We start from the raw sequence: 27,707 nt of genomic DNA, 5'->3' as shown, positions 1-27,707 counted from the left end.
ACGGTATCTATGGTTTTCGATGTATGTGCGCCAGAATTCGAGTAAGTGATCACTTTACCATTGGAACTCTAAGGGTAGGGACTGCTGGTTTGATCCACCCACTCGTAGGGGTCGCACCTCTTTGCTATGACGAGTGCCTAGTATGGTCATGGGGGCAGTACTATGGGTTTGAGCCCGCTCGTAGGGGTCGCGCCTCTTTGCATGGACGAGCGCCTTGTTTTCCGGCACAACGTCCGCGCGTAACCCACGGGACGGAATTATTGATTAGCTCGTAGTGGCAGCGCCACTTTGCATGGACGAGCACATTTTCCTGAAACGTTCGCGCGTAACCCGCGGGACGGTATTCCTTATTTTAGCTCGTTAGTGGCAGCGCCACTTTGCATAGACGAGCACAGTTCCCAGAAATATTCGCGCGTAACCCGCGGAACGATTTTTATCTGAATATGTTGATAGGGACTATGTTTTACCAAGCATGTGTTTTAATGATGCTATCAGAATTATGTTTCAGAATGATTTGTATCAAGATTATGATGCAAACACGATTTATCAAGTTACTAAAACTTGTGAACTCACTCAGTTTATACTGATTCAAATGTTTTTACGTGTCTTTCAGGAGATAACTAGGTAGCGCATGGAGTCACACTTAGAGCACCTCACGCTGAACATCTAAAACTAGCTTTTTGGAAGATTTTAGTTCTATCCCTTCGATGCGCGTGGTTGTTCCCGCCGCGCAAGGGGATATGGCGTGGAAATCTTCAACAGTTTTTATACTTGGATGTTTTTATGTAATTTTTAATCAATGTAATGTATTTGTATTAAACTTTTCATGCGAAATGAAAATCTTTGAATGTTTGCAATGGCCCGTGCTTAATTATCAATCCCCACTCGTGCGCGCCCGGCTGTTTCCGCCGCTCAGGGCCGGGTGTGACAGTAGCGTATCAGAGCACTGGTTTATAGCGAACTAGGAAAAGAAGTTTTAACCTAGACTATAACCGTTGGGGAATCGCATGAAATATTTTTCAAAGAAAATATTTTCAAAAGAAACTATACACACACTTAGGAACACGGGGTCACAGTGTCTAGTAAAATAATGATAACATTATGTGCTCAGAGTACATGCGCTAAGTCTGATATATTTTCACTTTTAAAGCGAGAATGCCTCCAACTAAAGCCAAAGGAATTAACATGACACCCGAGGAACTCGCGGGAATAATCGCGCAAGCAATCGCAACACATGAGGCCAGCAAGGCCGAATCAAGTCAGGGTCGTCAGAATGAGACCCCAGAACCCGAATCAGGAGCCTTGGACAAAGGATGCTCTATAAGACATTCATGGCCTGTAAGCCTTGGCCATTCAAGGGAACCGAAGGGGCCATTGGGCTCTACAACTGGATTGACAAGATGGAGACAGTTCTCTCCATTAGCGGATGTAGTGAGAACCAGAAGGTCCTTTACGCGACCTGCATGTTCCAAGAGGCAGCTTCGTCTTGGTGGAAGCTTCAAACGAAAACATTGGGGCGAGAAGTTGCTCTCCACAAGACCTGGGAGGAACTGAAGGAGATGATGATGAGAAAGTTCTGCTCTCGCGCAGAAATCCAGAGTCTACAACAGGAATTCTGGAACCACACCATGGTAGGAACGGATATCGACGCCTACAACAACCGGTTCAACGAACTTTGCCAGTTGGTGCCAGACATGGCAAACACGGAGGAAAAGAAGATCGAGAGGTATATTTTTGGGTTACCTCCTGTTGTTAGGGTTCCGCTCAACGCCGCAGCGCCTCCAACCTTTGATGAGGCGGGTTGGTAGCGCGGGCCATCACCCTTACAAGGGATACGGTCCGTGCGGGTATGTTGACTCCGCGCGGAATCGAGCAGCGAACCTCTGATCCCAAGAGGAAATGGAACTCTCACCACCGAGGGTCCGACTCCAAGCAGCCACCGTTTAAGAAGCAGGAAAGCGCAAGGGTTTACGCGATTCAGGCCGCGGAGCCACCACGAAAAGGATACAGCGGGCCTCGCCCATGGTGCAGCAAATGCAAGTATCACCACGAGGGTGAATGCACAAGAATCGAATGTGCCAAATGTGGCAGACCAGGGCACAAGACGATGAATTGCCGTGTCAGAGAAGCTGGAGCAAGCGACAACTGCTACGCATGCGGGAAGCCAGGGCATTTTAGTCGGGATTGCCCGCAAAAGGGGAACCAAGCTCGCGGGAGAGCTTTTGTGATCGGCGCAGGCGAAGCTAAAGAAGAGCCGAATGTGGTAACCGGTACGTTTTTGCTTAACGGACATTTTGCATCTGTCTTATTTGATACTGGCGCTGACCTAAGTTTTATATCCGCTGAGTTTAAAGACTCCCTAGGCTAGCAACCAGTAGGCTAGACACGCCTTATACTATAGAACTAGCCAATGGTAGGCAGTTATGCTGCGAACGAAAGAACTGAACAATGTGTTATAGTCATGGGAGGTCACGGGTTCAATATTAACTTGTTGCCAATAGACTTGGGAAGTTTTGACCTTGTGGTAGGTATGGATTGGTTAATCGAGAACCGCGCGGAAGTTATTTGCCATGAGAAGCAGGTTCGGATCCCACTGTTGAACGGAGAAACCTTGGTAATTCAAGGGGAAAGAAGGGGAGTTGCGACGAAACTGATTTCGTGCCTAAAGGCGCGAAAGTGCCTAAGAAAAGGGTGCTACGCCTTCCTGGCGCATGTCGTAGAGAAGAAAGGAGATGAGCGAAGAATTGAAGACTTACCAGTAGTGCGCGAATTTCCAGAAGTTTTTCCTGAAGATTTGCCCGGATTACCGCCGCCGCGACAAGTCGAGTTTCGTATTGATTTAGTCCCAGGAGCTGCGCCAGTAGCTCGAGCGCCTTATCGATTAGCTCCATCTGAGATGCAAGAGCTATCCAATCAGTTACAGGAACTATTGGATAAGGGTTTCATACGCCCAAGCTTTTCACCTTGGGGAGCTCCAGTACTGTTTGTTAAGAAGAAGGATGGTTCGTTCAGAATGTGCATTGACTACAGGGAGCTGAACAAGCTGACAGTCAAGAATCGGTACCCCTTACCGAGGATTGACGACTTATTTGACCAGTTGCAGGGATCCAGTTATTATTCGAAGATAGATCTACGGTCAGGATACCACCAACTTAGGGTCCATGAGGAAGATGTGCCGAAAACAGCCTTCCGAACTAGATATGGCCATTATGAGTTCTTAGTGATGCCTTTCGGGCTAACTAATGCGCCGGCTGTGTTCATGGATCTGATGAACCGCGTGTGCAAACCATACTTGGACAAGTTTGTGATTGTGTTTATAGATGATATTCTGATTTACTCACGGACCAAGGCCGAGCATGAGCAACACCTGAGATTGATTTTGGAATTGTTGAGGAAAGAAAAGTTGTATGCGAAGTTTTCCAAGTGCGAGTTTTGGCTTAGAGAAGTTCACTTTCTAGGTCACGTTGTAAACGAAAAAGGAATACACGTTGATCCTTCCAAAGTCAAGGCCATCAAAAATTGGGAAGCGCCAAAAACCCCAACTGAGGTGAGGCAATTCCTAGGACTAGCTGGCTACTATCGACGCTTCATTGAGAACTTCTCCAAAATAGCTCTACCTCTGACCGCGCTAACTCAGAAAGACAAGAAGTTTGTTTGGGGCGAAAATCAGGAAACAGCATTTCAAATGTTGAAACAGAAGTTATGTAGTGCGCCAATTTTGTCTTTGCCCGAGGGGATGGATGACATTGTTGTTTACTGCGACGCTTCACATCAGGGACTTGGATGTGTCCTTATGCAGCGAAACAAAGTCATAGCGTATGCCTCACACCAACTCAAGACCAATGAGAAGAACTACACAACGCATGATTTAGAACTTGGAGCGGTTGTCTTCGCGCTAAAGATTTGGCGCCATTACCTCTATGGTACAAAGTGTATAATCTTTACGGATCACAAGAGCCTTCAACATATATTTGATCAAAAGGATTTAAACATGAGGCAACGAAGATGGGTGGAGTTGTTGAATGATTATGATTGTGAAATTAAGTACCACCCTGGAAAGGCGAATGTGGTAGCAGACGCGCTAAGTAGGAAGGAGCGAATAAAAACGCTACGAGTCAAGGCTCTAAGGTTGACCATTCACGCAGATCTCTCTACCCTCATCCGAGACGCTCAGCAAGAAGCCTTGAAACCAGAGTTTGTTAAAAACGAATGCCTTGGGGGTATGGTTAAGAGTTTGGAACTTAAAGAAAACGGCAATCTATATTTCGCTAACCGCATATGGGTCCCTCTCAAGGGAGGATTGCGCGAGCAAGTATTAAACGAAGCTCACAAGACGCGGTATTCCGTATATCCTGGCGCAGACAAGATGTACCAAGATGTTAAAACGCTGTATTGGTGGCCCAATCTTAAAGGCGCCATCGCGACGTATGTCAGTAAGTGCCTGACGTGTTCGAAGGTAAAGGCTGAATACCAGAAACCATCAGGGTTGCTTCAGCAGCCAGAAATTCCCATGTGGAAGTGGGAACAAATCTCTATGGACTTCATCACCAAACTGCCAAGGACACCTGGGGGTTATGACACAATATGGGTTATTGTGGATCGGCTAACTAAGTCAGCGCACTTCCTGCGATCAAGGAAACCGATAAGATGGAAAAGTTAGCACGACTGTATATTCGAGAAGTAGTTTCAAAACATGGAGTCCCAGTGTCCATCATTTCTGATAGAGATAGTCGGTTCACATCAAGGTTTTGGAGATCGTTACAAGGGGCTTTAGGTACTCGTCTTGACATGAGTACGGCATATCATCCTCAAACGGATGGGCAAAGCGAGCGAACAATCCAGACATTGGAAGATATGCTACGCGCGTGCGCAATCGATTTCGAAGGTAGCTGGGATACTCATCTCCCATTGGTTGAATTTTCTTACAACAACAGCTATCACACAAGCATTAGGGCTGCGCCGTTCGAAGCTTTGTATGGGCGCAAGTGTAGATCCCCACTGTGCTGGGCTGAAGTAGGTGACAAGCAAATGACTGGTCCAGAATTGATCCAAGAAACAACAGACAAGATTTTTCAGATAAGGGATCGCCTTAAGACAGCGCGCGACAGACAGAAGAGCTACGCAGATGTGTGAAGGAAACCATTGGAATTTCAAGTAGGGGATAAAGTACTTTTGAAAGTCTCTCCATGGAAAGGAGTCCCCCGTTTCGGCAAGCGAGGAAAGTTGAATCCGCGCTTCATTGGACCATTTGAGATCCTGGAAAGGATCGGTCAGGTTGCTTATAAACTCCGTTTACCCGCCGAACTCAGTGGAGTTCATGATACGTTTCATGTGTCCAACCTCAAAAAGTGCTTATCTGACGAAACGTTGATTTTGCCGTTGGAAGAGATTCACATCGACAAACAGCTGCACTTCGTAGAAGAACCTATAGCAGTAACCGATTGGAAAGAACAAAAGTTACGCAGGGGCAAAATCAAGTTAGTAAAGGTTCAATGGAACTCGAGGCTTGGGCCTGAATTCACTTGGGAAAGAGAAGACCAAATACGCAAGAATTACCCACACCTCTTTCAGAGCATGGCTTCTGCCAGCAACGTCTCCTAAATTTCGGGACGAAATTCGTTTAACGAGGGGAGAATGTGACACCCGGTAAATTCCCAATCCCTTAAACTAAGTAATCACCTAATAATTAGGTGATTGTAAATATTATGCGCGCCATATAGCGCGGGCATTTGTTATGTTCGCCCTGCGCGAGCGCGCTATGTTAGAATCAGCGCGGGCATTTGTTATGTTTGCCCTGCGCGAGCGCGCCATGTTAGTCAGCGCGTGCATTTGTTATGTGCGCCCTGCGCGAGCGCGCCATGTTAGTCAGCGCGTGCATTTGTTATGTGCAACCTGCGCGAGCGCACCATGTTAAGAACCAGCGTGAGCATATGTTATATGCGCCATGCGCGAATGTTTTGGCTTTATGTTTTCATGTAACTTAACGTTATGTTGTCTATGAGTTGACCATCCCGCATGATGCTAAGGCGGGTGCATCCTAAATCGTTTATGCGCGTGCGGAAGGGAACTAACCTCCCCGCATGGCGGGAACATTGAGAGCTAGTTTGTCTGAAGCTCCAAGATGGAATTGACTTCAACATGACTGATCACTATGTTGAAATACCAAGACCACCTGGAGAATCTACAAATGAAACTCAATATCCCTAACTGCGAGAAGGTTACGCACCTACCCGCAGCAAAGAAATGTCCTTCACGCAGAAAGCTATGCACACAAAGTGATGCGCACAGAACACTTAGTCTATTCTCCAGACATAAGGAGATTACTCCCGCCCAAAAAGGGAAACAGTAGCGTGTTTCAGAGATTTTCCACTTTTTACTGTACACTGACAAAAGTACCTGAAAAAGCACACTGTAACATGAAAAGTCAACTGTCAGCCACCCTATTCTCACCAACCACAGACCTGCATGTCCTGTCCAAATCAAATCAAGATCTTTTAACCACTCCTCCACTTTTAAATAAACAATAAACAATAATAATTTCCATACTTTATCATCATTACACCTAGATATGAAAAGATTACAATCCCCTAAAGCAAGGGATTGTGTTCCCTTGAGTTTGCCTATAAATATGTAACCTAAATTATCACCCAAAACACACTTCAAACTTCTCTCTTAAGAACTGCAAACTTGCACTAATCATCTCCCAAAGCATCCGTTATTTTCGATTCCGTTCCAGTTACTAGACCTTCGATTCCGAGGCCAACACCAAGAAAACCCGAATCTCGATTAATCCCTTAACAAGAACCACAGGTGAGTCTCACAGCCCCTATTCTCGCTGTTTTCACTGTTTTTAAACTGTTTTCGGGGCGAGGGACACGTACTTAAAACTATGTTTTATGTGATACTCTTACAAGCAATACAAGCAATTATGTGTTTAAATAATGTTTCATTATGGTGTATTTACGAGCAATGCAAACGGTATCTATGGTTTTCGATGTATGTGCGCCAGAATTCGAGTAAGTGATCACTTTACCATTGGAACTCTAAGGGTAGGGACTGCTGGTTTGATCCACCCACTCGTAGGGGTCGCACCTCTTTGCATGGACGAGTGCCTAGTATGGTCATGGGGCAGTACTATGGGTTTGAGCCCGCTCGTAGGGGTCACGCCTCTTTGCATGGACGAGCGCCTTGTTTTCCGGCACAACGTCCGCGCGTAACCCACGGGACGGAATTATTGATTAGCTCGTAGTGGCAGCGCCACTTTGCATGGACGAGCACATTTTCCTGAAACGTTCGCGCGTAACCCGCGGGACGGTATTCCTTATTTTAGCTCGTAGTGGCAGCGCCACTTTGCATAGACGAGCACAGTTCCCAGAAATATTCGCGCGTAACCCGCGGAACGATTTTTATCTGAATATGTTGATAGGACTATGTTTTACCAAGCATGTGTTTTAATGATGCTATCAGAATTATGTTTCAGAATGATTTGTATCAAGATTATGATGCAAACACGATTTATCAAGTTACTAAAACTTGTGAACTCACTCAGTTTATACTGATTCAAATGTTTTTACGTGTCTTTCAGGAGATAACTAGGTAGCGCATGGAGTCACACTTAGAGCACCTCACGCTGAACATCTAAAACTAGCTTTTTGGAAGATTTTAGTTCTATCCCTTCGATGCGCGTGGTTGTTCCCGCCGCGCAAGGGGATATGGCGTGGAAATCTTCAACAGTTTTTATACTTGGATGTTTTTATGTAATTTTTAATCAATGTAATGTATTTGTATTAAACTTTTCATGCGAAATGAAAATCTTTGAATGTTTGCAATGGCCCGTGCTTAATTATCAATCCCCACTCGTGCGCGCCCGGCTGTTTCCGCCGCTCAGGGCCGGGTGTGACAGTAGCGGTGATGCTTGGTGTTGGTTGTGGATGAGAAAGAAAGCATAGACGGAGATGTGGCGTTGATGGCTTGTTGTGACGGTGGCGTGGTCAGGCAGCGGTGATGGTGGTGGTCAGGTGGCCGGATTTAATAGTCGTCAGAGGATGAAGATTGGTGGGATGAGAGAGAGAGAGATGAGTATTTTTTTCAAAAGGTCAAATCTTTAGTCTAATTACACAACAATCCTTAAAGGGGTAAAATGACCACACTGCCCTCATGTGCCTTGCACATGAACAGGTTTAACGAAAATACTTAACTGGATTAGTACCAAAGGACGTAACGTGAACAGAATTTGAAACATGAAATACATTTTCTGCCATTAAGTTTGCTAAATGACGTCAATTGAAAAACCGTGCAAACATAAAGAACCTGTTTTGCCATTTTGTCTTCTTTTTATTTCTCTACTACTTTTAGACTATCTGCAACAATTTAGACAATTTTTTCACAAACAGACTAGTTAACATGCCACATCAGCTTTCCGTTTATTATTTTCACAAACTCTTTTATCTACAAGATTAATATATCCATTCTTTTCACAGATAACCTCATTATTCTCACATTATTAATATAGGGACCCACCAACCACCACTTTTCACCATCCATAAGAAAGGATCTTCAAGGATGGATGGTATTCACCTCAACCTCCACAATATTTGTCTTTTCTATCCTTCTCACAAATCTCCTCCGCATAAGCCATGGATAACCTTGATACGAAAAGCCTTAGTAAGAGATAATCATGAATATCCTTATATCCTCCTTAAACATTTATTATTATAAAATTTAATAACTTTTAGAAAAAAAAAATATATTTATTAGAATGTACAAAACTTTTCGGAGTCTACTTTCTCTTGGCTCGATTACGTTGGTCTGGATAATTTAGGTTTCAGAATTAGGACCTACTTGGCATTATAAAAATTCACATGAGAAAATTCAATGTCCATTTTATGCGAATGGATTAAATTTTTTCATGTATATATGAGAATACGGAAAACTACTAATAATGAAGAAGATAGTATTAGGTTGTTTGATCTCCTAAAGAGTCGGCACAAAAGTACAAGCAATAATAAGGGTTCTTCTTCTCACATACAGTGGCGGAGCCAGAAACTTTTTTCAGTGGGTTCGATATTTTCGATGGTTGGGTTTATTACAATCTGGCGTCACAATTTTCGGGTCGGGTCACAAATCATAATCCCAAAATAATTTCAAAGTTTTTAGGTTGGGTCAAAAGTTTTTGGGGTCAGGTTAGTCGTATTATTCTAATATATTCAGTAATAAACCATAAATGCACAACTTCAACAAAAATTTACTTGATTGGTTAACTTAATAGCAAGTCCCAACACGTTACAATTTACACATAAACATATATTCAATATTTTCATAATGGGACCGAACATCAAACTGGTCGTCTTACTAATCACCGGTTGACCAGGGATTTAAGAACCGTTCAATGTCATTAAATTTAAATATGAAAAATAAATTATATTCCAATAACTTAGATGTAGTATAAAAATAATTTAATGGAATATGCAGGAAACAACAATTCATTGATAACATAAAACATTTTATTTACACTTATTTACTTTATTGGAGAAAATAGAAAATATTAAGATGCAACAACTGTTTTAATATTCAACAGCAACGCAAATTAGAAAAGAAAAAACAAAGTCGGTTTTGAAGTTAATAACAATCTTTTACTTTCCCACTTTCCAAAAAATAAAAACTTTTCCTTCCATCTTCTATTTCTTAGTTTTTCATCTCTGTTTCTGCCATTTTACAAGCAATGAGCAAACCAGGTGAGCAAGCATACCAACACACATATTCATCTCTACTTAATTTCAGTGGGTTCATATGTTAATGGGTTCGATCGTCAAAAATGAATGGGTTCGGTCGTCGAAAAAGAATGGGTTCGTTCACTAATGCGAACTACACGCTCTAAGTAAAACCGAAAATGAAGTGGGTTCGGGCGAACCCGTACCCACTAGGGTAGCTCCGCCACTGCTCACATATCAAATGGGAGTGTAAAAGTTATGGATGTCGGTTACGTCTTTTTGTGTTTGAGGTATAATGCAACAGGTCATTGAGTTGGCTCAGTAGTCAAGGCTTTCGTATCAGTTTAATTGGGTCTTTTTTTTTGTTTTGATTCATTTGATATGTTTATGTGTTGGTTCTCCGTTTATTATGTTTTTTATGAGTCGGTGTGTTTTCACGTATCGTCTTATCTAATTTCTTACTAGATGGTTTTTTATAATATAATTGTCGTTTTAAAAACAAATTTAATATCCTATAATAACTATGGAACTCATGAATACTTGCTAGAGGCCCCCACCTATATGTGTTAGGTTTTTGGCTTTTATAAACATAACTTTAGGGACCATTTGATTAAATTAATTTGCTTTAGTGGAGACTAGCATATGGGTTATAACATTGTACACGTCATACCCTTCTAGTTTATACTACGTAGTCACCAAGCCACCAATCATGTATACATGGTGGATTACGTTGGACGTGTTTTAAGAGCAAATCGTAAATGTTTAAAGAGTTTAGTTTCTTTTGAGTTTTAATTAATATATAATTATACTAGTTTTTATCCCCCGTATTACGGGGGTTGTTTTATATTACTCGTTTTAATATTTATATACATTTTGGGTTTAATTCTATTTATTGTAATGAAATTTATAATATACTTAGAGTTTGATGATAAAAAGGTTTTACAAATAACTAAGATGTTATAACCCGGTTTAAAGTTATCTGGGTTTGGTAAGACCCAAAACCCGCTTATTTTGTTTACTATAAAATTGTTTCTTAATTATAAATAATATTTTTTTTAAAAAAAAAATCATATAATAATTTTTAGTATATTTTATTTTATACGATTTTCACATCAATAATTTGGTGAGAATAATTTTTAATTTAATGAGATGTTATAACCCATTTAAGAAATATTTGGGTTTGATAAGACACATACCTGTGAATTCGGGTCAAATGCATGAGAAACCTCCATTTAAAATTCAAGCAAATCTGATGACTCCAAAAAAAAGGGAAACGATCACATCGCGACATGTAGGATTTTTATATTTTCGTTTATATATATTATAGATTAATATTAAATTATCAACATTGACTTGTTCAAGAAAAATCTAAAGAAACGCTAAACACATAACTAAATTTATTTAGCAATTACTAATATCGTTGTTAATTCATTAAAAGAAAGTAGCCAATAATAACACTCTTAAATTTCACTTTCATCACCTGAGATAAACATCGCTCTAACCAAGACAAAAGACATGAAACTCCGAATACATTTCCATACAAAACAGACTATAAAATTAACTCTAGTTCAGCTTCCATTGTTGAAAACCAGTTAATTTAAAAACTTAACACTCATAAAAAGCCATAGCACCAAATGATGTCTTAGAAGCTTATCATACGTCCACCCGGTCCAAAATTTAAGGCACAAATGCATGCAAATATGCAATTAAACAAGTGTCGATTGATCTGATTCATGCATCATTCATACCAAACATTGTTCATTCTCAAAACTTGAATTATCTTTACCAACCAAGAAGTAAGAGCTTCAACAACGCCATTCGAATAAAGAGTCCATTTTTCGCTTGTCTAAAGTATGCCGCTCTTGGATCCTCATCTACCTCCACTGTGATCTACATATAATCCAACCAAAAAAAGGCAAACTTCATTATTTGCATCATGAAATAAACCAACATCTTCATTCTTTGCAGATCCACACCGAAAAATATGTTTTTTATTATTTTGTAATGTAAAAAGTAAAAGTTAAAATTTATGATTCTGATGCAAGCCCAAATTTATGTCTAGGACTAATTTCATATATATACTAAGTTACTAATGGATGAGTAAATATGATATTACAATTAAAGATATGAAATAGTGTGTTATTTTTACGACGAGTCGGATTTACGCTTTACCTCATCAAGCCTTGGAAGAGGATGCATGACGACCGCATGCTTTTGCATGACACTTAACACGTCACTGTTGACAATGTATTTGCCACGGGCTTCATCATAAAGATCAACTCGTTCACCAAATCGCTCTCGTTGGATGCGAGTTTGATACACAACATCACATTTAGATGCTACTTCCATTAGATCTGCACTTTCTTCCCATTTGATTCCTTTTGATGTCAAGTACTCCTTAATGTCATCCTACAAGCCCATTTTTAACCAAGAAAATATAAATAAGCACATAATTTCATAAATAAATGTATGATCTATCATGTGTATAAACCTTCATTTTGACGACTTCTGGAGAAACAAAGTAGATTTTGACATCATTGTATTTGGCTAAAAGATAAGCAAGGGATCGAACAGTTCGGCCATTGGCAAGATCGCCTACGAGACCAACTTTAATTCCATCTAACTTTCCTATCTCTCTTTCTATAGTGTACACATCAAGAAGAGCCTGTTGCATATGTTACAAAATAAATAATCCAAATAATAAAACAAATGCATGAAGATTGTGGTGATTAATGACAAAAAATTACCTGAGTAGGATGTTGTCCTGGTCCATCACCAGCATTAATAACTGGAATATTAGCGGTCAAGGCAGCTCTTCTAGCAGCACCACTTTCAAAATGCCTCATTACGAGTATGTCTGAATACCCTTCAACCGTCCTTATTGTATCTAGAAAAAAGTATCAAAACAAAATGGTTTGAAAGATACAAAGGTGGCAATTTCATCCCATTTGCTTGTTAGTGGGCTGATTTGGTTTCTGGTTTATGTATCTCAAATGGGTCGAACAAAAAGTTAGCTTAAAAAGGAATGGGCGGGTTGAAAGTCGTATGAAGCATGATTTTAATGAATTCAAGTAAACAATCTCCCAACTCATTTCATTCAGAGATTTAGACAATTATTACTATTGACTATAGTATTGTTTTTGTAAGCATAAATGACACATTATCCGTAAAAATTCTACATGATGGACGAAAAATCTATAACCTCAAATGGGTAAATGTTTTATCTCAGGCGGGTTGAAAAAGAATTTAGTTAAAACTGAAATGGGTTAAAAGTTGTCCAAAGTCTGTTCTAATGCATACAGCTTCTTCAATCACTTTACACAAGAATTTTGTTATTCCTATGATAATATTGTTTTTATATATATATAATTATCTCATTCATAAAAGAAAATTAAAAGAGGACAAAAAATGGGTTAATACAATTATCAGAATGACTATTATAAAGAAGATTTTAAAACTGGAGACGAAAATCTATGTGAGTCAACAACCTGACCCAACTATCCCATACTAAAAGACGACTCATTCCAACTCGTACTGTTTTCACACGTTACCAGATCCACTCATCTCTTCACTTCAAATATAAAATTAGCTAAAAAGAGAACATGCCAAACAGGTTGAAAGTGTGTATTTTTTTATTCATACAACCTTGTAACACGCGTTATTAAAGATTTATATACTACTTGTAATAATATTGTTTCTCACTTCCTGTAGCTATAACTAACACATTAAATCTTTACAAAAAAATAATTAAAACTACCTTCAAGTGTCTCTCCTTTTGCAGCAGATGAAAACTCACGTGCATTTTCAGTAGTCAAAACTTCACCACCCAGCCGTTTCATTGCAGACTCAAACGAAAGCCTGGTTCTTGTTGATGGCTCATAAAACAGAGTAGCCATTAAATAACCTTTCAAGATCTGGTTTCCACGTGACTTTTTCTCAATCGTTTCCATTTCACGTGCCACTTCAAATATAGCACTCAAAATCTCTCTATCAAACTGTTGTGCTTCAATCACATCATCAAGTTGAAACAATTCCCCTTTCAAGAAAGCATGGTTCTTTTCAACTTCTAGCGCCCTGCATTTGAGCCTGCTTCCAGTTTGTTTCCATGTCATCGAGTTATGCCAGGTCAGCTTAATACGTGACACGTCAGCAGAAATACAGTTTTTCTTGAAAACACTTGGTTTTTTGCATATTGATTCGTGATTTAGCAGGGTCTCAAGCCATGTAGATGCAGAAAACGCACAGGATGACATGTTTCACCTGAATAGTGTTTTTAACAAATTTGTGGTTATATGCATATTTATAAACTTACAGCATTTGGTTTATTTTTTTCTTGAATGTATAGAAACAATGAAAAGAATAAAAGGAATATGCAATTAGGTTTTTACATCTAACCTTGTATTTTTCAAATGTAAGTCCATATATAAGACATCAAAGTCATGACAACTTTAAATTTTAATATGTATATTAGAGGGGAATAATCGAATATGTCACACTGTCACTTAATAAGCTACTATTAAACCAAGTTTTCCATTTTCTTCACTAAAGTCAATTGAACTTTTTTTCCTATAAAAACTTAATATTTTTCAAACCAATGCGTATATCATTTTCTTTTCTTTCTAAAAATGTTTAGAATTCATCTGAATTTCATGTTGACTTTGAAAAAGTCAAAGTCCAAGCTATATTAATATAATTATTTAACGCAATAAGAATCAATTTCCTGACTGAAAATTGAACCACTATCCTTTATAATCTTCAGAAACAGTTGTAATTATCTCTAAATGATGGATTCTTCTGACGATTACGTACGAAGAGCGATTCAAAGCATTAGTGTTTCATGAACTAAATTGCAACAATAATCAACAAAGCATCGATGATAATAAGCATATATATATATATATATTGATAATCAACGGAAGGAAGATGAGAACTTACCAATGCGATTTCGAATTGATTGATACTCACTATCACTACTACTCGCCTCTTGTCACGATGGCAAACCTTCAAATTCAGTCAAGTCAAGATTTTTAGGGCAAAAGACTATCATTTACCTTTTTTTTTTTTTTTACATTTTTAGTTTTTAGTATTTATGGTTTGGTTAACCGGTTTGAAATCAGTTTTAGTGGAGAAAATTACAAACATGTTCGGAACCTACGGTTTCAATCGGTTCCAAACAGGATTCTGCATATTCGGTTTCGGTTTAATTTTCGTGTCGGTTCGGTTAACCGGTTTATTTGACCTTATATATCATCGTTCGTCATGTGTGCACTTAACACAATATTTCTCTCGTTTGGCTTCTTCATCGGCTTATGCCTTAGTCATAGACGTTCGTATGAGTGCGAATATCCTTCGTAGATATTCAAAGGTTTGAATTTAAGAAGATCATACACGGTTGGGTATGTGTTGCCACATAAGTTTGAGCACTAAACTTGTACCATGAGAGAGAGGTTTAAGATGCAACTTTTTTTCTAATTTTTTTATGTTTATAGCGAACCATGTATAAAGACAAGTCTTTTTTTAAGAATAGTAAATTGGTAATTGTTCTTACATGAAAAATCTAGGTGATGAGGCTACTAATGAAGGCCATGAGGCTGTCAATCTAGGTAATGAAGCTTCCAATCAAGTTGATGTTGGTGATAATTTGAATGTATGTTATTTTAGAATATAAGTCTGATGATAGACTTCTCTAAAGACTATCTCACGTGTTGCGATGCTTTTTAATGGTGATCATGTTGATAGTGATGTTGATAATGACTGTATATTTGATAAAAATATTGAGATGGATAAAATAATGGTTGACGTAAAAAATTATCATGATTTTGTTAATACTTAGGAAGAATTCGTAAAGAGAAGTAGTGATGATCATGCTCAAGCAGGGAATCATAATGATAATGAGGAGTCTATTGTTAATCCTTTAGGTTTTGAGTCATTTAAAAGTTTATCAAATGACTCAATGGATAATTTGAAACAAGAAGATGTTGAAAATGGAAAAGGAACTTGGGACAAAAAGGAACATAATCTAAAGTAGAAACTAGTTTTTATGTTGGTAGGTCAACTAAGGTGGATGAGAGGATTAAGATTTAAGAGACATGTTATTTCATACATATTCATATACATTGTATACTTATAACTGTATTGATGCATATCTCTCTCTCTCTCTCTCTCTCTCTCTCTCTCTCTCTTAACAACCGGTTTAAAATTTGGTTTTGGTTTTGGTTTTGGTTTTGGTTTTGGTTTTGGTTTTGGTTTTGGTTTTGGTTTATACTTAGATAAATAAAAAAAATGTTTTTACTATGAGAACCAATATCATAAACTCTAGAACCCTTTGATATCTAGTAATCAATAAACCATATAGAACAACATTTTCTTGAATTTGAGCTCTTTAAAAAGGTAAAAGCTTGAGACAGTTACAAGTACAATCGTATTGGATTTGAATTTTATTATACTTTTTAAATATAAGTCGACTGGATCAATTATAGACTAAAATTTGATATGTTTGGGTTATCATTGTTATATGGCTTTTAGCTGTATAGGTTCCGTTTCCATCAGATACGCACTTGTGACTCGGTATCTTGATTGTATGAATCACTACCATTTAAACCTCCAATAACTTTTCTGAATGAAAAATACTAATCATCATGCTTTTAAATTGGAAAAGGTAATTTAAAACATACGATTGAAATCATTATTATTCATAAATCGTAAAACCTTTATAAGCACGGTCTCCTCTTAGTTTCTTAATTGTTGATATCATTTAAAACCTAAGTATTTATAAATAATAAACAATTTTTAATATTAGTTGTTTTTGTTTATCACATAGCAAGAAAATACAAGTTTATAACAAAAGGGATTGAAAAGTCTTGCACAAACAAGACGTCACGCCAAAATCCTGATAGGAAACTTGATTAAAAATACTTAATCCTCATCCTTTTTTATTTCAAGTTCAACAATTCAACGATTTAAGTGATGGATCTAGAAATCTTCAATGATAAGGCCGAAAACGAGTTGCGTATAGAATGCACACATGTTGTATGTATCTAAACAATTTTATTAAGGATCCATTAATAAAATTACACAAAATCAGTTAGTTACTTGTATCATTCAAAACTGAGATGACTCTGTTTTCTTTTTTCCTTTTGGAAATGGCTCTACTAATGGACTTTTGGTCATGCTTTTGTAATCACAATCTCATACATTGATTATAAAATTATATCTCGTCCTCTGAAAGTTGCCCGATCCAGACGAGTTTCACGGGTATGCCCATTTATGGTAAAAAAGAAAAATATATCGATTGACATGTCTATTACCTAAGACATATATACAAAACTCAACTAAAAAAACCAATTTAGATATACAATTTTCAATTACGTTTTCTCACAATTCTTTAATTTTAATAATTTCAAGTTTCTTACAACTTTAACACATTATTATTTATTATATTTTTAAGATTATGCAATATATTAATATATCGTATTCAACGTGGGTAAACATGTTAGGCAATTAACAACTATCATCTAATACCATACTCGTTTCATTCCAGTAAATCTTAAACTCGTCCATGTTTTTCCACACTAGGCCAGTAGGCCCTAAGTAAAAAAAGAATGTAATTTTATTATAAGTGTCGGTAGCCCTTCTATTTTTTATGTCGGTTCTTTGCAAAATAACTCATAGTCATAGTAACTGAAGTACTTATCACGAGCTAACCGTTTACATTTGGTGTTCCTTTGTTTCATTTTTTTCCCTATTTAAAAAAGTATATGTATAGATGTATTTCAATTTTCTTACGAATTATAACATCCGTTAACCAAACGTCAACAACCGAGTTCAAATTATTTGACAAACATGTTTCTAAAACTTACTCATTAAAGAGCTCCATAAACCAATATATATCTTTTTTTTGTAAAACAAACAAACTCGATCTCAACCGATTCAGAGATAGCCTCTTTATATGCTACCAAACAGCCGGCTGTTCAACACTTTAGAGTGAATTGAACCAAGACACTTATTATATAATGACCGTGGTTTGTATTTCTCGGTATAAAATTGTTATAACTTTAGTGATGGTAAAAGAGAATTTCTCACACACACGAATACATGAATACTGACATAGGATGACACAGAGATGAGATCGGTACCGACCAGTATCGTTATCGGTACTGAAAATCGCAAAATTTTGGTACCAGTATTTCATGCAAAATTCAGGAGATGCTGGTACCATACTGACTCGGTACTGACTCTATCAAATTAGTACATGTTCGGTACCGGTATCGATACCAATCGTTAACCGTACCGAAAACACTCATCCATAGAGTGACACCTTATGAATCTACCACTAACGGTATAATATGACAAAAATATATACTTCATAGTATAATTAACTGCAATTATCGATAAAAGAATAGTATAATCAACAAATATTTTATTAAACAATACACGCACCAAATAATTCCATCCCAAACGTAGACAAATTTACATCAAATATATTCTTTATTCATATTATATGCCATGAATTAAACACCATAATAGCAATAACCCACTGACCATATCAGACCCAAATCAACTTATTCTGGTGGTGGTGGTGGCTGAACATCAGATGGGGGCGGTTCACCACCTACATATGGAGGCGCTTCAACCGGAGGTGGACCGCCTACTAATGGTGGACCTTCTGGCGGTTCAAATACAGGTCCGCTAGGAGGCTTTGGAGGTTTAGGAGGAAATGGAAACGGTGGCTTCGGGGGTCGAGGTGGGAATGGTGGCTTCGGTGGTCGGGGCGGAAACGGTGGTTTCGGCGGTCGGGGCGGAAAAGGTGGTTTTGGCGGTCGGGGCGGGAATGGTGGTTTTGGAGGGCGGGGCGGGAACGGAGGCTTCGGGGGTCGGGGAGGGAATGGGCCTGCGTATCCACACATACCATAGGTGCAAAACGTGAGAAACGGGCACCGATTGAAACACCGACCACAATTAAACGGATTATTATTGGTATCGATGCATAAACCTCGACAACACTGCCAGTTAAACGGGCACCGAATCCCGCACACCCCACAGTTATTCACATCGGATGTCACTTCAACACAACGGTTTCCACAACACCGCCTTCTAAACGGATTTGGAAACCCACCCGAGTTACAAATCCACGGTTGATTCGCACATCCGGTGGCTTGGAGCCTAACCCGCCTAACCCATGGGACTGCAAGTGATCCATTTGTGGCATTGTGGTCCAACCCAACGAGCCATGTTCGGTTGGTTTTGTTCCCTTCAGTTTGTACAATACACAAAAGCAGCAGAACAATAACCGAGAGCTTGATTCGAGTATATGTTAATCGAACCATTTGCAGGATACATTAGTTTGATAAAAATATTTCAAGGTTGTGAAATGATATATATAGAGAAACGAGTCACGACACCGAATGAGTTCATATTTTTCTTACAGGCGCGAATTTTAAGGCTTTCAGTTTGTGTGTGGGATGTTGCGCGAGGGCTAATGATTATTAATGTGTGTAAGAAAGGTCTTTCAGTGCTTTACAAGTTGTGCTTTGGGTGTCTTAACAAAGACTTTTGTGCTTTATAGTTATATATATTCATGTGATTAAAGCAAGACTTATAGCCTATTATCTCACCTTTACAGCAGCATATTCACAAAGCTAGAAAGATAATGTACTGGTAAACATGGGCCTAAATAATGATCTAAGCCCAACTAGATAGTCGATCAGTTGATTTGAAATCTTAATAGTTAAAACATTCACTAAACCATAAACAAGTCACCCCTTCAATCTTATAACTAATCTTTCTATAGACGATACGATTATTAACCAAATTGGGCTAAAATATCATCAAGCGCAATATCCATTTGAAAACTCGGAAACGGTATTTTGATTCAGTGAAACGAAAATACTAACAAATGCGGCAAAATATCATATTATGTGAAGATAAAACAAAATCTAGTGCATGCTTATGATGAAAACTTTAACTAAAGTAAAAGGCGACATACTGGTTCACTTAGCCTCGTTCTCGTTTTCCTTTTCTTCTTCCACTTGTCCATAACGACGTTTGAACTTGGCAACCTGACCGATACTTTCAGCCATCTGTTTCCTTGCTCTAAAGTGATAAACTTTGCCTGCTTGGTGGATTTTGGTCATCATAACGTGCATCAATCGGCCACTTTGGGTCACGTAAGAGATCCATTGCATCTGAGGGTGAATCCCTTTCTTCATTTCGTCTACAATCAAAACAAAACATTAGCAAACACATGAAATTCAATATTCATCATAAATCTAAGTAAAGGTAAGTAACTACTTGACACGAGTATTATGATCAATCAGTGGTTATAAATTAGAAAGCACAAAAAAAAGTTGAAACAATGATGGCATTAAAAAGCAAACTTCATTGAGGCAATAGGTCGAACACATGGTGGGCATTCAGCAAAAGCACTCATAAGTGATGAATACAACACAAGGAGCTTGAAATTATCAGAGTATGGATGCTAATTTCATATCAGATTGTCAAGCAACAACATCAGGATCCAAAATCATTTTGTTATTGAACATCAAAAGTGATTAAAGCGATTAGGGTTTTCATTAAAATGCACAGTACAGGTCTGAAATGGCTAGAAATACATATCATTTTCATAACCCATATGAAATCTTGAAGGTTAATGGATTCTACAATGATCAAATGAAGCAAAATGTATACCTGCTGAAAGGATGGAACTTGGACACCTTCAAGAACTCGCCGCAAACCTCAACTTCTTGAGTTGATTAAAGATATGTATAAATGACACTTATAGTCCCTAGTGAAAACTTTACATGTTTGTTTATGATTTCCATTAATATTTATTCATCGACTGCCACCAGCTTGGTCTAGCGGTAAAACCGTAAAAGTTTATGACTTTTAACTAATGGTTGTGGATTATGGTCTTACTTTACTTAAAACATGAAGGTAAATAAGTAAAATAGGTTTAAAAAAATAAAAGAAACTTTTTCATCAATTATTGCTTACTATATTACAAATGACCAACCGTTCAAGAAAAGCGACAAATTTCATAAACAAACCCACAAATAAACGTACTTAGTAAAGTCGCATTGAGATATTCCTAATCAACCAATCATACAAAGTTTGCTTTTCTTATTGAAATGAAAATTAAGGTGAATTAAACATTCTCTTATATATGATAAGCATCTTCATCTAATTTGAGTATCTAGATCATATGCTCTCATTTTATTTTAACTCAACGATTCATATTAGAAAAAAAAATGGATGATTAAGAAACAATAATCAAGTTACTATGGATGATAAACGATGAAGAAACAAGAAACAAAAATAAATATAAAACCAAAAAACACGAATAAAACCAAAAAAATCTTCATAAGCTTGAATTGAATCATTAATTCATTATGTAAAGCAAGCTCTTTTTTATGCCTTGTTTGGTTTGTTGTTAGGTATCTAATAATACACGGTGTCTTTGTTAGTTGTAATTGGGTTGTACTTGATCGGAGGTAGCTATTAATACACAAATCATAATGAAGGCTATTAATCTCTTGATTACCAATTTGTACATAACAGTTTTAACTTGATAGAAGTTCGACTCAAAGCAAGTTCAAGCCCAAGTTACTCTATAAGACTATAACTCATTAAGAGCTCGGTTTATACACCACCCTCCTGGTTATGTTTTATTGCCTATAAAACTTCTTTTTTAGCTCTAGCAGTTTAAAATATCAAAATCTTTAAGCATTGAAGATTTTAATATTTTGCATTCTAGGCATTTTGGATCAACTACAATCGCAATTGAACGATTTTTTAACAACCTTATTCGACATAGAGATAACCCGTTAAAGTGCTGCACTTTCACTTGAAATATATATTCTTAAAACATAATTTTACAAAAATAACAACTAAATCATAAAAACAGCACTTCCCACAAATACTAATCAAATATCATCCTTTTACACAATTCAAAACTTTTATAGTAACACCACCCTTCCAGTCCACACTTAAAAAAGAAGCCAACCATATGTGTGTTATTTATAGAGAAACATAAAACTTTCTCACACACAATGTACTAGTTGCAAAATACCAGATTACACCGCTAGCCAGTCACGACAATTGCCTGTTGGGACGCGTTTTCAAGGGCATCAACGTCTTCAACATCTCTCTCATCTTCATCATGCACACTCTTGTCCTCAATAACAGCACACGATATAGCTTCAAAGATAATGGCCACCACTTCTTGAAATCGTTCCTCAGAAAGTGACACCTCAGCAAGAAGTCGCCACGCATTATCCTCGCTTGCACCATCATAGTCTTGTTTCCGTTTCAACACCATGTGTCCACTAATCTCCCAAACGGCAGGGTTCACTTGAGTGTCTAGAAGCTCGGGACTCACTTCTCCAAGAGCTTGTTTCTCAGCATAACACTGTTTTTCCAATTGATTCAAATATAAACGTTAGATAATTAAACCGTCAATATTATTACAATAATAAATAGTGGTGCCAAGTTTATCTACCTGAGGTAAGAGAAACACGCGAGTCCCAGAATCCGAAATAAGAGCATTATAAGGAATATTGTTGTCTTGAAGGCACACACATGAATCAGAGACAGCATTTGATAAATCTTCAAGTGAATAGCCACCTTCAAACACGAGACCTCTAATCGGGTACTTGAGGATCTCAGAGATTACAACTCCGCCACTGAATTTGGTAACTTTTTTAGTGGGTGCCTTCTCTATTGGAAAGGGTACAGCTAGATAATAAGCCTGAAATCAAACATATCATAAACATGTTTTAGATACACTTCATTTAGATGGTGTTTGGATGTGCAAGTAAAATTTTTAAATAACAAATTTGAACCTGAAAGTGAAGATGATTGATGGTAGCAAAAGCACCCAAACTATTGTAACCCAGACGGAAGTACGGATTTGCAGCTTCATTCGCCATGTAAAGGGCAAGTAGCAAACTTTCATGATCAATCCTTTGTGGCAAACACTCAAGGATTCTTGGAATCAAAAGCACATGTCCATATTCAATTGGACTTACCTATTGATAATATTAATAACATACTAAATCAGCATGTGGCTTATTATGAATGTAGTTTATTGCATAATATGACTATATGAGATTATGATAAAGGTAATTAACTTACATTAATGGCAACAACACTAGGGGAACTTTTGACATCAACAGGGGCGTTTGGATAGAATTTGACTTCACCATCTTTGCTTGATTCAAACTGAAATAGAATCTCTTCTTGCCCGACTTTGGTGAAGTTGAACTTCCTCCCATCAAATGGTTAAAGAACTTTGTCCACTCGGAACTCAGTTGGGCGCTTTTTGAGGTGGCGACCCTCGTTTAGTTGAGCAATAAACCCGTAATCTCCTGGGATTACCTGTTCAATTAGATATATTATTAGGTAGGTAATAACTAATATTACAATAATTTGATTATGTTTGCTCGTTCAACTTATTTAAGATTCATAAAATACAAGAAACTTGGTTTTAAAAAGCGTGAGAGGCTCTGAGGCGTTTGGGTCCCAAAAGCCAAGGTGCAAGACAAGAGCTTCATCCCTTTGTGGTTGCTTTTAGTGGTGTGCATGGGTCGGTTTTGGGCTCAAACTGAACCAAAAACCCAAAATTCAGTTTTAGAGTTGTTGAAAAGCATGCGGTTTCAGATTATGGTAGAGCTGTAAACAGGCCAAGCTGTTCATGAGATAACAATAAGTTCAGTTGGGTATCTGCCTTTTCGGTTTTGCTATTTGAACTTGAATTTTTAGGGGCTGAAAGAAAATGTCAAAAATAATAAATTTTGGCGAGAAACTTTGGGCTAAATCTTTTTTTGTTAATTAATGATTAATTGATTATTATACGTTTGGGCCCAAATTTTATACTACACCATTTATTATTCTTTTATATTACATAGCATTCAAAAATAAAAAAATTATAGTCCATAAATTCAATAACAGAATTCAGTTTTTTTCGGTTATTACGGGTTTGGTTCGGTTATAAAAGTTAGTTTGTTGCAGTTTTTCAGTTTTCACTACATGCAAAACTGAAACCAAAATGAAAATTCAGTTTTTGAAAATATATAAAGTGAATCGTCGGCTTTGCTACATGCACATCCAAGTTGCTTTTACATATCAGTATCCTACAAATCCTAAGTTTGATCGCATGAGGCCGGCTTTTTAAAACCAAAACAAGAAATTGATGTATATACCTTAGTTTCACAGGCGGTAACATCATAGCGAAACAACCCTCTCTCCACGCAATCCTCCCACTTTAAACATATCAATCAATCAATCAATCAATCATACCCAGTAAAATCCCACCGACAGCAGAGCTATAGGTAGGGTCTGGGGAGGGTGGGATGTAGGCACACCGTACCTCTATCCAAAGGAATAAAGAGGTGGCTTCCAGAGAGACCCTCGGCTCTAAGAACATGTGTATGAAGCAAAAAAAGGGAATCAAAGTTTAACAGTTATATAAAAAACTACTACAAGTAATTAAAACAATAATTTTTTCAAATATTACCTCTCCAAGGAGGAGGGAGTCCAAGAAAGCAAAAGGTGGTTCCTTTTTGTCACCAAGTTCAATCTTATCCGCTTTTTTGAAAGCATACAAAGGTAACTTTGCCCCTGCATTAAATCAAATCAAATCAAACCCATGTTTGGTTTCAATAAGAGTATCCACAATAAGCATCCCGAAAAACAACAAAAAAACATGTCGAGTCGGATGTCACGTCATAAAAACACCAAAAACTCACCCCCCCCCCCAAACCTGCGAGAAAAGTGGTGTTTTTGGTAGTTCTTGTGAAAAAACTCAAATATAAAACGCATGATAAAAAGTTAAAAACTACATCCACAATAAGAAAAAACTGATAATGTGAAGAAACACTCAAAAACACCTCCTAAAAATGCCTCTTATTGTGGATGTTCCAACTTCCAAGTAACAAACTTTTAACAGAAAAAAAAGTAACAGGAAATAAAAGTAAAATAAAAAAAAAAGGCATTTTATCAAACACCTGGTAGGCAACAGTCTCTCATGCAGTTCCGGCCACAACCACCACCACCACCACCACCGTCCTCAGCTTCTTCCTTTTGGTAATTGGAGACAACAGTAGGAACCCTCTTAATCCTCAACATCTTCGTCTTCTTGAATTCAATTAATTACAAACAACAAGAGAGAATAAACCTAGGTAGGCTATAATAATAATGCTCCAAACAAACCCACCGCCGGCTAGAAAGAGGAGGTCAGACGGACTACCGCCTTCAGACGGCAAAGCCCCACGTCCGCCGTGCGTAGAAGGGTTGTTCTCGATTGTTAGAGCACAATTGCCACGGACTGATCGGACATATACAGATGAACGCGTTGCTCCGTGTATAGCCGTGATGTCTACAACTTAATAATCCAGGGTTTTAACCCAACAACACGACGATTGAATATTGGAAGAATTGTGTGTGAAGATGGTAATTGAATGGGTGGTAATGTAATGGGGATCGGATTATATAGCAATGGCAGTAAGATGGTTGTTGTTCGAGGAGTTTTTATGGTTCAGAATTGGCCCTCACGATGCCAAGGTGGGGAAATTTGGAAAATAACTTATAAATAAAACATATATATATTCTTTTAATTATACTTGAAAATAAATTATTTGTTTTGTTTAATAGCCGACATAAATCGAATGCTTAGGTACCTCATACAGGTTGTCTCAATGGAAAAATGTCACTGTCAGCTGATCCAACTCAGACGTACAGAGCCCTTAAGTGTCTCAAGTTATCTCTAGTTTCAGGGAAATTCACCCGCTCAAATGTCCACTGGTGGTAAAACCCGGACGCCTTAGAATTAAACTTGAAATCACAAAAATCCAAATCTTTCTTCATCGAACCACCTATGTTCCCCCTAAAGTGTTGTAACTGGGGACCGAACTTGGGTCTCCATTAGAAACCTTATACTTTCTACAACTACACCACATTGAAAAATTAATTGGTTTAATTCTAGATTTAACTTGAGTTAAGAAAATACATATACACTTTTGCGAAATAAAAACTTTATTAGGATTATTTATGTCAATCGTATCAGGTTGACAGGTTGAATCGTTGGGCATAACATAACTCGTCTGTTTGTTTGTTTAACATAAATCATTCAACTAACTCTGATTCGGACACACTTAAAAGCATGCAATAGTGAACATTACTTATTTGACTTGTTATCTAAACAAAACATGGCAAACTAGTTGATGAGTTGGTGAGTTATAAAAACAAAAAACCCGAGTTAAATTTAAGTTGAGTAAAAGTATTTATACTTTAGAAAAAATAAATTCATTGTTAGAATTAGTGAAAATTCCCTATATAACCCAAATGAAGAGAAAGAAAAAAAAAGACCCAAAAATTTATAACTTTCTCAATATGATCCAAAAATTTGTACTGAGGTGACGCTTTGAAAATATAACCGACGAGATTGTATAACCAATTAAAACTTGACATGTGGCAAGATTCTGACAATTCCGACCATATTTTTGAAAATCTTGGGGTTCCGTCCAAAATTTTTTCTTTAAATCTTTTTGTAAAAAACAGTCTCTTCAGACGGTTTTTTTATGTTTCCTACCTTGCCCGTTCAAATTATGATGATCCCTAACTTATTCTTCATCATCATCATCATCATCATCATCATCATCATCATCATCATCTTACATCTAACATCAAACCCTTCCATCTAACAATAAACCTTGTATTTTAATATCAATCAAAACAACACAACCAACTTGTCAAGAAACCCTAAAATTAATAACCATAACCATTAACATTCAACAAGTCTCAAAACACCTCTCGAAGATGGTGTCGCCGGAGTACGAGTAGAACCACCTCTTCGGCGGTGGAGGAGACTACGGAGATCTGCCCGGCGGTGACGGTGGACTGTTTCTTGAAGTGGGTGTCGCCGGAGAAGTGGTGGACGACGGTAGTGTGGTGGGTGTTGGTGGCGCCGGCGGAGATGAAGCAGGGGAGATAGGGGCTGGTGGGGAAGTGGCTGCCGAAGGTGAGGAACTGGTGGTTGGCGGTGGTGATGCGGCGGCGGCGGGTGGCGGTGAGGTGGTGTCAGTAGGTGGTGAGGTTGTGGGTGCCGGAGAAGATGAAGATGAAGATGATGATGATGATGATGATGATGATAAAGATGAAGAAGATGAAGATGAAGAATAAGTTATGGATCATCATAATTTGAACGGGCAAGGTAGAAAACATAAAAAAACTGTCTGAAGAGACTGTTTTTTACAAAAAGTTTTAAAGAAAACATTTGGACGGAACCCCCAAGATTTTCAAAAATATGGTCGGAATTGTCAGAATCTTGCCACGTATCAAGTTTTAATTGGTTCTACAATCTCGTCGGTTATATTTCCAAAGCGTCGCCTCAGTACAAATTATTGGGTCATATTGAGAAAGTTAGAAATTTTTGGGTCTTTTTTTTCTCTCTCTTTTCATTTGGGTTATATAGAGAATTTTCCCTTAGAATTATTGGTGTGAATTGTATTTGGTTGATGGGTTGAATCATTAAAGACAATATGACCCGTATTTCTCTTTTGGTCTCAAATAAACAAATTATTCATTTTTCACATCAACAAACTGAAAGTCGTGTAACTCAAATATGAGTCGTTTGAGTTATTTATTTAAACGAGTCAATCGAATTTGATGGGTTGACGGGTTTAAATGAGTTACATGTAAACGAGTTAGAGAGCTAGTTAGTGAGTCCACATGTTAATGAACCTGATTAACAAGTTAAGCTATTTAATTAAATAAATATAGGGTGTTGCTAAACGTACCCTCTCCCTTTTATTTTTACTAAACGTACCCCTTCCTTCAAGTTTTACATTAATACAATTTAAACCTTTATGTTTATTCTTAGTCATTTTGTCATCTTTTATTATCATTATTAATTAAAAAAGTTTTTTTAATTATTTAAAGAGTTTTTCTTTTCCTTTTTGTTAATCTTTTTTTTTTATATTATAAAACATTTTTTTTGTTTTT

General features: G+C 37.6%; 2 protein-coding genes and 1 pseudogene across 3 annotated transcripts; all 3 read right to left on the bottom strand.

Annotated features, from left to right (window-relative positions):
* Positions 1–11,355: 11,355 nt before the first annotated feature.
* Positions 11,356–14,748, bottom strand: LOC143605646 (aspartate carbamoyltransferase 1, chloroplastic-like). The gene is made up of 6 exons (XM_077081680.1): positions 14,676–14,748; positions 13,468–13,970; positions 12,458–12,597; positions 12,202–12,375; positions 11,883–12,119; positions 11,356–11,600 (listed from the first exon to the last, which is right to left on the bottom strand). Exons 2-6 carry the CDS (start codon positions 13,961–13,963, stop codon positions 11,493–11,495), a joined length of 1,155 nt encoding a protein of 384 aa, XP_076937795.1. The 5' UTR covers positions 13,964–13,970; positions 14,676–14,748; the 3' UTR covers positions 11,356–11,492.
* Positions 14,749–19,559: 4,811 nt separating this feature from the next.
* On the bottom strand, positions 19,560–20,468 carry LOC143605647 (uncharacterized). The gene is made up of 2 exons (XM_077081682.1): positions 20,397–20,468; positions 19,560–19,923 (listed from the first exon to the last, which is right to left on the bottom strand). The coding sequence occupies exon 2, from the start codon at positions 19,916–19,918 to the stop codon at positions 19,700–19,702; it is 219 nt and encodes a 72-aa protein (XP_076937797.1). The 5' UTR covers positions 19,919–19,923; positions 20,397–20,468; the 3' UTR covers positions 19,560–19,699.
* Positions 20,469–21,570: 1,102 nt separating this feature from the next.
* On the bottom strand, positions 21,571–24,887 carry LOC143605645 (GDP-L-galactose phosphorylase 1-like; annotated as a pseudogene). The gene is made up of 7 exons (XR_013148588.1): positions 24,713–24,887; positions 24,223–24,326; positions 23,909–23,968; positions 22,842–23,084; positions 22,550–22,735; positions 22,207–22,455; positions 21,571–22,116 (listed from the first exon to the last, which is right to left on the bottom strand). The product of XR_013148588.1 is annotated as a GDP-L-galactose phosphorylase 1-like (transcript).
* Positions 24,888–27,707: the final 2,820 nt, after the last annotated feature.

This window comes from Bidens hawaiensis, unplaced genomic scaffold (genome assembly GCF_021521415.1).
Source record: "Bidens hawaiensis isolate Kalapana, Puna unplaced genomic scaffold, B.hawaiensis_p1.1 tig00070546_1, whole genome shotgun sequence".
NCBI classification, from domain to species: Eukaryota; Viridiplantae; Streptophyta; class Magnoliopsida; order Asterales; family Asteraceae; genus Bidens; species Bidens hawaiensis.
This window is presented reverse-complemented; position numbering and strand designations above follow the sequence as displayed.

What these genes read in the sequence shown, in the direction of transcription:
- LOC143605646 (XM_077081680.1), bottom strand. Translation starts at nt 13,963, where the DNA reads ATGTCATCCTGTGCGTTTTCTGCATCTACATGGCTTGAGACCCTGCTA. An exon ending in CAGGACAACATCCTACTCAG is followed by an intron (nt 12,376 to 12,457) that starts GTAATTTTTTGT and finishes CATATGCAACAG; the next exon opens with GCTCTTCTTGATGTGTACAC. An exon ending in CTCTTCCAAGGCTTGATGAG is followed by an intron (nt 11,601 to 11,882) that starts GTAAAGCGTAAA and finishes GATTATATGTAG; the next exon opens with ATCACAGTGGAGGTAGATGA.
- LOC143605647 (XM_077081682.1), bottom strand. Translation starts at nt 19,918, where the DNA reads ATGAAGAAAGGGATTCACCCTCAGATGCAATGGATCTCTTACGTGACC.